Source organism: Gigantopelta aegis, chromosome 6 (assembly GCF_016097555.1).
Source record: "Gigantopelta aegis isolate Gae_Host chromosome 6, Gae_host_genome, whole genome shotgun sequence".
In the NCBI taxonomy this organism is placed as follows: Eukaryota; Metazoa; Mollusca; class Gastropoda; order Neomphalida; family Peltospiridae; genus Gigantopelta; species Gigantopelta aegis.
The window spans coordinates 15,548,888-15,561,406 of NC_054704.1; the positions used below are offsets into that span (position 1 = coordinate 15,548,888).

Genomic DNA, 12,519 nt, shown 5'->3' on the forward strand with positions numbered 1-12,519 from the left:
TTTCTTTAAAAAAATTATTTTATTTATTTCATTACAGATTTCATATCACAGTGAGTATCATAGCCGAGCTCATGGGTGAAATAGTACTGCACATTGGATCTAGATATCAAGTACCGTATACTGAAATGTCCACTAAGTTACCGAGACATTCCGATATATTTTATCTTAACATGTGATGTCTGATCTGTACCAAGTGCTGTTGTACACATTCAACTAAAGTTATTATGAGGAACGAGTGTTAAACAAAGTGGTTCACCTTTGCAGATAATATCATAATCTCTTCAAATTACACTACAAAAAACTATTATTTGCATTTCATGTCTCAACTAGTAGTATAATATTCACAGTCTTAGTAGTATAAATTAGAAAAAGTGATATAATGCATCTGTAACATTTATGTGAATTATACCACTATATTTTGCAGTTTCTTCTTATTGCTCTTCATTTAAACATAAAAATATCTTCGGTAACTTAGTTGAACACTGGGTAACTTAGCTGAATGCTGGGTAACATAGATGACAATATAAGATCACTAGATAAAAATAGTAGGAACTACAACAAAACTAATGCATCCTATATTTGTAGATGGTGATATTAAAACAATTAATACCACGAACCATACAGAGAAATGATTTGACCATACAAATGCTGTTTATCAGTATACGACAATCTGACGCAACTGCCATACAGGTCAAACAAAACACTAATATAAAGTTTTGTCAAAGAAAGTTCAGCATAATCATGGCAAAGGCATAAATGATGCAGTATTATATAAAAAAAAAGCAAAAACATATGACTTCACAGCACCACAAATGGATGTGATTCTGTTCTGAAGAGCTACATGTATGTAACCCAAAAATTCATAATATAGAAGATTATTTGAAATTCATCAAGCAGATTCAAAAGCATTAACACTATAAAATATTAAAATGAAACAATATAAACGCATTAACACTATAAAATATTAAAATGAAACAATATAAACTAAGATTGTACATTAAATCTATAGAGTTTTCACACTTATTCATTCTAATGATTCATTCATACTTCTTGACCATTTGCTCCCATATTTTCTGTTCGACTTGTCTGTGTCTGGAGCCAATCTTCACTGGTTCTGGAATAAGTCTGATTATTGAATCATAGCTGTACCAACATTCATCTGACATAGTAGGCCAAAAGAAGCGATTATGCCATAAGGGGCCAACTCGGTGCATCGCCTTCACTAACACATCAGACTCGTCAACTTCCATAATGAGGCCTGGGTATGGTTTGCCATCATACTCAATGATGCAGTGTTGCCCTTTTAAATCTTGTGAGTAGACTGTCAATGTTATGCAGTTTTCCTTGGCTGGTTGGTTTTCTGCTTTATGGAAACTAAAATGCCTTGTTGTGAAACACTTGCATTTGAACTTTTCTGTAGGCTTGCAGAAGCAGCTCACATGTCGATATGTAATCTCCTTTGCAGAGGAGGACACAACCTGATGAAGAGACATTGTTCCTGGTACAATGGACAACATTGGCAAGGTGTTTGGTGGAACATCAGGTACATAAAAAAGTTTGATTGCAGATCCTTTCAACTTTTCATAAAATGTTTCAGCATTTGGTACATCAATGCCATGAGCTACCAAGCGGTCAGCACTTCGCTTGATGGCACCACCTACACCATCAGGAGCGCCTTTCCCATGTGAGGATTCAAAGAAGTTCCAGGTCATCACATTAAAACCAGTTTGAAATGGTTTGGTACACATGAGAAAGAAGTTCTGCTTCTGTCGGTATTGTGTCACTGGTCCATCACTGAAGACATGAAGGGTTGATACTTGAGTGTGCTCCACCTTAATATATCTGAGGACAGGATCCAGATAAGCCCAGATAGCAGCTGGACTATGATCCATGCATGGCGACACAGTGCAAAAAGTTAGGGGATCTCTTCCTTTGATGTAACATACTCCTGTGTGAAGTGTTACCTGCTGCACGCTTTGAATTTCACTTGCATATTTTCCTGCATAATTCTCAGCAAAGTCAATATGTAGTAGTGCTTCATCTACTTTGAGATTTTCTCTGACCTCTCTGTATTTTTTGTATTGGTGTTTAATGTTGTACATGTGTTTCTTAAATTTTAGCAAATCCATGAAGAATTGATCTGTGAGTGTGCCAACAGTGCCATGTGCCCTCTCCTTTGCAGTGAAGTGAACTGTATTTCTCTTGCTTTTCTCCTTTTACTTTGTCTCTCTCTTCAGTCTTGGTAGTCCACTCCCACCACCAGATTTCATCCTGAGCAGTCACCTCATCAGCATAGGTAATGGGTAAAGGTGTATCCTTGCACAGAATGCATTCTCCATACATGCATTCATTATTGTCAACATGACATACTACTTTGGCTACTAACTCTTCCAGGTTTTCGGTGTTGACTAAATGAATTTGTTTCATTTTGTTAGCTTTGAAAGCCAGGTTTTCGTGCAGTTTACACTGGCATGTATTTCTGTCAGCAGATGATGGTATCATGACCCAATATGGACGTAATCGGCAAAATAAACTAAGATATTCGCCCTTGGTATTCAGACAAAAATTTCTTGTGTAGATTGTACATGCTATCACTCAGAAGTCGTTTCTGTTTCTTTTGCTTGTTCCTAGTTTTCGTTTCCTTCTTTCCAGTTGTGCTCCTACTAATATCATCTCTGATGTAGAACATCTTCACTTGTTGTTTGAGTTTTTCAGCCATCTTTGAGGCGGCACGATGCTTTCTGGGCAGGCCTGGTGTGGTGTGCTTCTTAGAAGCTTCCCATCTCCTCCTGGAGAAGCCTGTGGAGGACTGGGCTATTTTACGGTATCTCTTTGTGATGTTATTCATTACAACATGAGCAACAACATATCTATCATTCTGTTTTTGGCAATTATTAAACTGTGTTTTTAATGAACGAACAAGTGCATGGTGGTTAAGGTTCTACGGACATTCACATTTACTTGTTGGTGTCGTAGTAGCTTTCTAGTCTTTGTTCGAGGACTATCAGCATCAGAGGTGTTATTTTATTCTTTAACCTGCTATATCTCTTCTTATACATCTCAAGCATTTGCTTCTGTTGCTGAACAAGGATTTCTAGCTTCTGGTTTGCTCGATAACAGGCAGCCCTGTCCTTTTTCACCTTCTTCCAACCTTGTATATGCTGTCTAAAATTACAAACAAAAGGAAAATTCAATTAAAAGAAGTAACTGATCACTTAAATCATTTAACTTACTACTGGCTGTAAATGTGGTGTTGTATTGAATGTGATATTAGTATTCAAAATACGAATAAACCAGTCATGGGTCAAATGATAATTAAAAATCCAATGGCTCCTATAACCCTAGCACCTCAGGCAAGTGCTCTTGAACTAACAGTGCTAAATCATCCACCTCCTGGCTACAGAATGTTTTTGTTTTTTTAAATTGAATATTTAACGTAATTATTCTGACACACAATCTTGGGAGAAACCTGCTATGGATGAAATAATAATGTCACTTGGTTGTAAGAATGAGAGATGGAAAATGTACCAAAAACAGGGCAACACATTTCATTGTCAATATATAATATATTTCAAGTTACACTTTTGTAGTAAAAAGATGTTTTAAAGTTGTGACCAATACCTAGAATGCATTGCAGGATGGGGAATTCCTTCTACTGGAGATGTCGGTGGTGTTAGTTGGGCTTGCCGATCCTTCTTTCTGGCATGTGATGCTCTTTGACTATGTCTCCATGCTTTCCTCTGCTGGCGTTGTTCTCTTGGAGACTTCTCGGATATTGCCTTCACCTTGCCACTTGCTTTATATTGCATCCATCGCTGTCTACCTTTTCGAAGATACTCTTCCCGTTTTTTGACATCCTGATCTCTTTTCTGTCGATAGCGCCGTTGTTTTTCAGTGCTGGTTAGTGCCATAATCTAAGAATGAAATAAAATCTATAGGCTATACTAATAGGTGGATGTCCAGTAAATATGTAATGCAAAACAGGGTTATTTTATACCCCCTTTTGCATATACTGATTTGTAACTCAATATTGTTCCTCCATCTAAAATTATGTAATGCTCTTGTGATCTCACCTCTTTTCATGGTTAACTTGACATAATATAAACATTACTGCATATTCTGTTTGTATGTTTTATTTATTTCTTAAGGTAATACTTGATTTAAAACATAATTATAGTAGAAAAACTAGCCTTCAAATTTTGTATTCACTTTTATATGTGTGTGTGTGTGAGAGAGAGAGAGAGAGAGAGAGAGAGAGATTGTTTTGAAAATGTCCCATAACTGTTTAAAAAAACACCCCTTCCCTTTCCGTCTCCTCCCATACCACCTCAAAATACGCTTCTGCCTTAAAGCATTGCCTAACTGGTAATGTTCTATGGTTTAGTGGGGTTTTGCTGACACATTTTAAGAGACCTGTAATGAATTTAGTCAGTTAAGTTACCTTTTGTCAACTAAGTTACCACAACATGGTAACTTAGGTGACGGTAACTTAGTTGACGTTAATGCACTCATTTGACTTTTAGATGCAAACAACACATCATTCACTATTGATGGGGCTGATACTGGCATCAGAACTATATAGATATTCCATAGGATTTATAACATTTTATATACTGATAACTAATTTTTAAAACTATTGGTAACTTAGATGACATTTAATTAAAGTACTCACCTAAAACATAGATCCATGAAATTAAAAATGAAACTTCTTTGAGTAAAAACACTCTTCTTGGAAGTTCCCGCCGAAAGCAACTTGTGTAAATGCCCTCTGGTGATTGTTAAGTCAGTGTTAATGGAGTTACCTCCCCGTGCAAGGCAAATATTCATCTGGTAACTTAGTTGACTTAGGAGTTGGGGACAACATTTGTAGGCCTTTATGAATGATACCGGAATACTAAAGAAGAACTATTAATCTTATTTTGGGCATATTATATTACACTATAAAATACATTAACATGTTTTGGCCAATTAGACACATAAAATGCCCACAAAAACATGCTATATCTTGTGAAGTGCATTTGGGGACATGTCACACTTGCTTAGTATGCATGAAATCATAATATTTCCATAATGTTGAGAACATGTAACATTACTTTGTATTCATTTTTCATGTTCCTAAATGACAATACAATGATATTTTGCTTAAAATAATGAATATTTTTAGATACTAGTATTTCAGAGGGTCTTACAAAACACAGGGACAAAACAAACACATTTCGTGTAGAATGACCCAAGTATTCTCATAATAAATATTAAACAAATTGTGCGAACTGCAATCTGTGGTTTAGTTTTATGTTATATATATATCCAGTGTTTCTGCCAGAAATAATTTTTTGTGTATGGCACTATGTTATTGAATGCAACCACAGTCAACAGGGGCTATGGGGGGTCTCCTCCACAAATAAAATGGGTTACATTTAAGCTTAGGCTTAAGAAAATCATACAATAATGATAAGTCATTAATTTTGTCAAAATGTTAACTTAAAAAAAATAATAAATTGGGTATGGCGCCATACCTATTTTACCATCTGGCAGAAACCCTGCTCTCTCTCTCTCTCTCTCTCTCTAAAAATATAATTTTGCATCTTTTTTTTATATATATATAAATGTTTTTAATTAAATTTTTATTTTGTATTATTATTATTGTTCTGTAGGCATGGGTTGTCTTATAATATTTATTACTATTTTTTTTTATCTGCCTATGCCTCTAGAACAGATAAAGCTTTTTGAGTACATTTTGTGTGACAGTAGGATAACTAATGGGCGGGTTGTGTGAGATTGGGGGGGGGGGGGGGGGGGTGCAGAAGCTTCAAGTTTGATTCCCAACAGTTGTTGCCACAACACACGAGTTTATAATTTAAGCACTGTTGGCTTAATTGGCAAATATGTTACAGACTGTCCAGCTACTTTTCGTACTTTTTGGTTTTTGTCCTATTTTTCCTACTTTTTCTTCAGAATACTAGTACTTAGTTTTTCGTACTTTTTTGTTTGAAAATGCCACGAATTGCTGTTAAAGTGCATATTCCTTGTTATAAAAGTCATCAGTTATGGGAATTATTTTAAAATTTTTCTTGGCAGCAAGATACATCTCCAATTAGTGGCACCATATAATCTCAACATATTAAAATTACACCCTCAAAGCCAACATATTTTCCAATGATTAATATGATTATAATGTACAATGTGTATGTATGAATTCAGAATCTATAATACATTATGGAAAACTTAAAGTGCTGTGCCAGACCATACACTAAAATTTCAAATTCCACAATTAAATGCTTTCTTAATTCATTGAAATAATATTTAACACCGATATGTAAATCAATAATTACGAAAATGCCCCATAAAAGTATTAAAACATCACTCCCGTAGAACACTGCCGGAAACGACCGAGTAAAATTCTCGGTAAAAACATTTGCGTGTAAATAGCCGTGACGTCACGAAGGGAACGCGCTTCGCAGAAACCTACCACGAGATGACTTCCAGCGCAAGCGAAAGTGGGACCGACAGCGACTGCCAAGCTCATTGATCATGCGATTCTTCTTTCGATGATGAATAGTGTAGTAATGACGACTGGACTAATATTTGTGCAACACAACAAATAATAAATATGCCTGATCAGTTTGAACCTGGAACATCTTCCGACGAATCACCGGCCTGACAGATGACGATGAAAAGGGTCGTGGAGACGGCTTACCACTAATTTACAACTTTTATTCTTGTTTTGTTCTTTAGCTTTTCGTGCGAATTATTTTTCTACACTGTATGTTCAAATACTTGTGATGTAGTAGAAAAGACGATAAATAACTCTTGAATTCTACGAGTCAAGTGGACCCGATATCGGTAATTTTAAGAAATAAACAAAAACGACTTTTAGCCCGTCCCATCCCTCTATGAAGATGTTTTTTTGTGTGAATAATTTCAGTTTAGTCTGACGTAAAAAAAAAAAAAAAAAGAGTAAAAGTGTTTTGGAAATAACAAAACAATACTATTTTTTGTGTGTTGTAGTGAAAACAGTCTGCTCAGAAATAAATAACTTATTATAATTTTAAGAAATAAAAAAAAACGACTTTTAGACCGTCCCATCCATCTATGAAGATGTTTTTTGGTGTGAATAATTTCAGTTTAGTTTGATGTAAAAACAAAAGTAAAAGTGTTTTGGAAATAACAAAACAATACTATTTTTTGTGTGCAGTTGTGAAAACAGTCTGCTCAGAAATAAATAACTTATAGCACATTCCATAGTATGAAAAAAGGTTTTCTCTGTGGGAAGGTATAGTAAAATTAATTTAATGTATTTATAATCTTGTTTTACAGGGAACGCCTTTTTTCATACTATGGAATTTACTAGTCATTTATTTCTGAGCCGATTGTTTTCTAAGATGCATACAAAATTAGATTCTTTTTTTTCTTTTTCTTTTTTACAAAAAAAAAAAAAACGCTACATTTTTGTAGGATGGGACGGACTAGGCTATAGATACTTACTTGTCTGTACTTTATTGTTTTAATGTTCTCGAACTGTAAAGAAAAATCTCACAAACGAACGAGATGATGCAAACGACAACAAATCGGATCTCGATGATTGCACGAACCGTGCATAAGAAAACAAACTGACCGGAGTTGGAAAGCATAACGCAATTTGGGACATTGACGATATGCACCCCAAGGTCGTTTCGGTGTGGATGGCGTCGGGCTTGTTGTCATTTGTTTTGTGTCGCAGAAAAATTGTTGGTACGGCATCTGTTTTTTAAAAGCCATAACACATGGTATTCCCATATCTCGCTTAAGCCGACAAGCCAGTTCGGACGAATCGAAAGTAAAGTGTCTACTGTCGCAACAGTCTCCGGCATTTTCTTCCAGTCCAGTATTTCCACGTTGTTTTAATCAATTCACACAAAGCTTTCTCACAGCAACATTACTAGGAAATGCGTGAAGACTAAATTTATCGGCTTTTGTATTGCTACAGCTGCCAACAACATGCCGTTTAACCATAATAAACAAAAGAAGCAATGAACAATGGCGCCGACTATCGAAAGGAGTTCCCTTCGTGACGTCACGGATCAAATCTTACGGAAATTCCCGAAACGAATTCAGCTGGTTCTGTTTTTCAGGGGAATATTTTTAAATGGAAAATATACCGGTATATATTTTTTTTACATTTTTTTTTTTTTTAATTTTCTAATCATATTAAATAATATCTTGATTGATATAGCTCAATACATCATACATCTGGAACAGCACTTTAAATTAATCATGTTAACTCTGTTTTACTGTGCATCAGCATTCCTATGCATGTAAATATGTATATTGATTAATATAGTGTACAGTAATTTGAAATAACTATAACGTGACCGTTACATAAGATACACATTATTTTTGATAGAACACAAAATACATGTACAAACTAAGCACTACATAAAACGGTGTTTCGAGCATGAATAATGTCGCTACGTACTGTTTCAGTGCTACTTTTGTTCTACGTTTTCCTACTTTTGTCCTACATTTTCTATATTTTCATTCCTAATTGTGTCTAACTTTTTCAAAAGGGTGTGTTGGACAGCCTGATTTTATAAAGAAGGGATGGGGCACCCAAACGTAAACAGCCCTAATATATCTTGTCAGAACGGAGACGGGCCAATATGTCAGTATACATAACTTGAGGGCCAAAGATGTGGTCCCCACCAACCCACCCTCTGGCTACGCCAGTTGTGAATTTAATTTATTTCTGTTTTTTTTTTTCTGTTTTTTCCGTGTATGGCTTTGGTTTCATAAATAGGGCAAGTGCCGTATATCGGTTGATTCAAGCAGTGCAGCTATGTAAGAATACACCTCCATAAATTTCGCAATCCCACAATCTAAACCACTGCCTGCATAATTTTGGCACAGGCGACTGTATCCTTTGTAACCTTTCGTGCATAAAATTTTGGTACACTGATAGCATTCCCACACGCCTTGTATTTTAATGTTACTGCTCACGTCCCTCCCTTTTGTTTTTTTTAAACAAAACATTTAACGCAACCCGACCAAAAATAAAGACGACACGGTTTTAAACGGGTCGAGGCCGGGTCGTCGCCGCGCATTCTATTCTCTTGTTCCTCGGCATATCGGGATTCCATTAATATAAAAGTCGAACAACAACAACAAAAATTAAGATGAAAAAGAAGAAGAAAAAAGAAACAAACAAGACATTTTAATTTATCAGTTCTGACAAGAAAAACGAGCATAGGATGTTTTAAATGTACTTTTGGTTCGACGTTCACTTCCGGGTTCTTGTGCTTCGATAAAATTTACTGAAGTAAAAATGGTTTCGTCGATTTAAATCACGTTGTCATCGTAAATGTACCCTGTAGTAAAACACTTGAATGTCTAACAAATTTGTGTAACAAATTGTATTGCTGATTAGTTACTGCTGAAAGGGCGAGACGTAGCCCAATGGTAAAGCACTCGCTTGATGCGCGGTCAATAATTGTTATTGTGTGTAGAGGCCCATAGCCTACGTCTAGCTTTCACTACCTTCGTTAAACATTGTCGCCGTGACATGGAGCGTTTATATATATATAACCCCTGCCCCCCAAAAAAACAACAACAAAAACAAAAAACAAACAAACCCCCAAAAACCTTAAAGGCATACTGTCACGGATTTAAGGACCTTATTTCTCTAAAAATGGATAATAAATAAAAATTACATTAATTGTTAGAAACCAAATCTAGCTATTGCATCACCTTAAAGCCGCACACCCTAGTTCCATCCAGCGAAAATAAATTATAATTTGGTTAATCTACAAACCTGTAACACACTTAGATCACGTTTTTATCAAATGGAGTGAAAAAGCAGGTTTTATATCGATAAATACCATGGGAATTCCCATGTCCCAATTGCTTGAAATAATTTTGAAAGTTAGTATTCTGATGTCACCGGTAGAAGCACAACAATGCCTACGTCACGACAAATTTCACAGACTTGGGGGTGCGTTCGTTTCACCTCTCCTGGACATGTTCCAACTGTTCTGTCCTGGTTGTATCCCCTCTCCAGATATCGTAAGACTTAGCAAAATTATTGGTTTTAAGGGTTTGTAACGTTTTGTATTGAGACACTTACTTGTCTGAACTTTATTGTTACTGAAAATGTTCACGAACTGTGAAGAAAAATCTCACAAATGAACAACAACAAATCGGATGTTAATTGCGCGAACCGTGCACGAGAAAACAAACCGAAACAAAATGATAACGGTCACGTGATATACCAACGTCTGTGACATTGAAATGGAAATATCCCCTCTAAAAATAGATTGGACCTCGCTTAACGGTTTTTTCTCGACAACACGTTTTGTGAAAAAATGCATTTCGTGGTTTTACAAACATCAGGATTACCAAAAAGCACTTCAGGTGAATGGAAATGTGTATTCTAAATAATAAAATGTAAGTAAAGTGCACTTTTATTTGTGAAAAATGGGGTTTAATAGCGAAAAACAACGCCGTAATGGTTAACAAATAAACGTAACTAGGGTGTGTCCCTTTAACTGAACCATGATGGAGTGAAATCCTTAGAGAATAACTAACGAGCTACGAGGAGTTGCGAATTATTTGTCCCGAGTGAATGAATGTTGTAAACCCGAGCCTTTGGCGAGGGTTTTACAACATTCATTCACGAGGGACAGATAATTTGTAACTCCTCGTAGCGAGTTGGTTATTCTCTTTATTACCCATTGTCAATTTTAACTGATTTTTAATGTAAAAATTTCTCTGCAGTCTACAACAAATCCATGAGCCATTACGTCATATAATCTTACGCGCATTACATTACGTAATGTAAGTGACGTCATATAACGGTGTTCCTTTCACAGCCAAATGCTTACAGTACAAAATAATACAACCGTATTCGCATTTGAAAATAATTATTTTTATATATTACTAAAGCCGCTGCTTATGAAAATATACCATTTCATGTTTACGAAACAAATGAGTCCATTTGTTTTTGTAAATCTTTGTAGATCGTATTAACGCATGTGCAATCTGACTCATGAATGGAAACATTATATGAATGAAAGAGAAGTTCCGGCCACGGCAAGCAACCAACCAAACGTCGTGATTTTTAAGCCAGCCAATCAGTGGCTGCAGAAGCAATCTGCACACTGTGCAGAGATCGAAAAATATTACCCCGTATATTTGAGCCCATATGGGTAATAAATATCAATCCTCTCGGCAATTTTAGTTTTTGAATTATGGACCATTGCCATAATTCAGTTTATTTTTACAAAATATCATTAATAAATGGAGTATGGTGGTTATGAAGATGGTTGAATAAAGTACATTTAGGGACAAATCAAATTATTTTTGTTCAGATAATACCTTGTTAGACCATTAAATAGGTCAGTGGTCTGTGACAATATGCCTTTAAGGTTTTAGTAATTAAAAAAGCCTGTCATGTAACACTGTCAGTGACGTAGGAAGGTGCCGAAAAGAGGGGGACGCACACACACACACACACACACACACACACACACACACACATCTACTTTCCTCTTTTTATGTTTTTGCACCGACCACATGAGACGACAGATTACGTGACTTTTTAGACCAATCAAAAATTGTCTTATTTGACAGGAAGATAAAACTAGCCAATTGAATCAGCAGTTCTTTGAGGCGGTGTCATCTTTGAAGTGTAGCGTCTGATCATGGCCGATGTGCAGAACCTCGTCAACAACTCAGTTGACATGGAGAAATCCGTTTTCGAACCTCCACAAGACTTACGCAATGAAGCGCATGTCAAATCATTGGAACAGTATCAGCAACTGTATAAAAAATCAGTTGATCATCCGGAAGAATTTTGGAGTGACATTGCTAAACAATTTTACTGGAAGAATTTTACAACTGACAAATTCTTGGAATACAATTTTGATGTAAGAAATGGACCAATCTTTGTTCGATGGATGAAGGGAGCAACGACAAACATATGCTACAATGCAATCGATAGACATATTGAAAATGGTCTGAGTGACAAAATTGCATTTTTTTGGTAAGTAAAGTTACTAATGATAAACTTGTCATGTTAATCCTGAAATATCTTTTTTCCAATAAAACAAAATCATTGAAAAAAAAAGGCAATCACATAGGCTACTAAATGCAAGCAGTTTGGACAGTTTGTATTGATAAGTGGATAATGGGGGTGGGATGTAGCCCAGTGGTACAGGGCTCGCTTGATGCACGGTCGGTGTGGGATCGATCCCTGTCAGTGAGCCCATTGGGCTATTTCTTGTTCCAGCCAGTGCACCACGACTGGTATATCAAAGGCCATGATATGTACTACCTTGTCTGTAGGGTGGTCCATATAAAAGACTCCTTGCTGCTAATCGAAAAGAGTAGCCCATGAAGTGGTGACAGCGGGTTTCCTCTCATGTGTTGAGTGCGTCATTAAATAAAACATTTCTTTCTTAAAGGAAGGGACAATTAAGGCATTTGGCCTGGTATGCATATTCAACGATATATAATGCACATTATTGCTTAATATCAACAAGTATA

General features: G+C 36.0%; 2 protein-coding genes across 4 annotated transcripts in view; one reads left to right on the forward strand and one right to left on the reverse strand.

Moving 5' to 3' along the window:
* LOC121376342 lies at nucleotides 1–5,269 on the reverse strand. 2 transcript variants are annotated; one of them, XM_041504187.1, is made up of 2 exons: nucleotides 3,622–5,269; nucleotides 1–3,165 (listed from the first exon to the last, which is right to left on the reverse strand). In XM_041504187.1, exon 2 carries the CDS (start codon nucleotides 2,127–2,129, stop codon nucleotides 1,038–1,040), a length of 1,092 nt encoding a protein of 363 aa, XP_041360121.1. In that variant the 5' UTR covers nucleotides 2,130–3,165; nucleotides 3,622–5,269; the 3' UTR covers nucleotides 1–1,037. Both variants share the same exon structure in this region, with proteins under 2 accessions (XP_041360121.1, XP_041360122.1).
* Nucleotides 5,270–11,635: 6,366 nt separating this feature from the next.
* LOC121373941 (acetyl-coenzyme A synthetase, cytoplasmic-like) overlaps nucleotides 11,636–12,519 on the forward strand; it is a 57,107-nt gene continuing 56,223 nt past the window's right edge. Inside the window, exon 1 of one of the 2 annotated variants that reach the window (XM_041500780.1) lies at nucleotides 11,636–12,016. In XM_041500780.1, the coding sequence (XP_041356714.1) occupies nucleotides 11,676–12,016 (341 nt within the window). In that variant the 5' untranslated portion in view covers nucleotides 11,636–11,675. The remainder of the gene's footprint in view (nucleotides 12,017–12,519) is intronic. The other variant, XM_041500779.1, reaches the window with a different exon arrangement.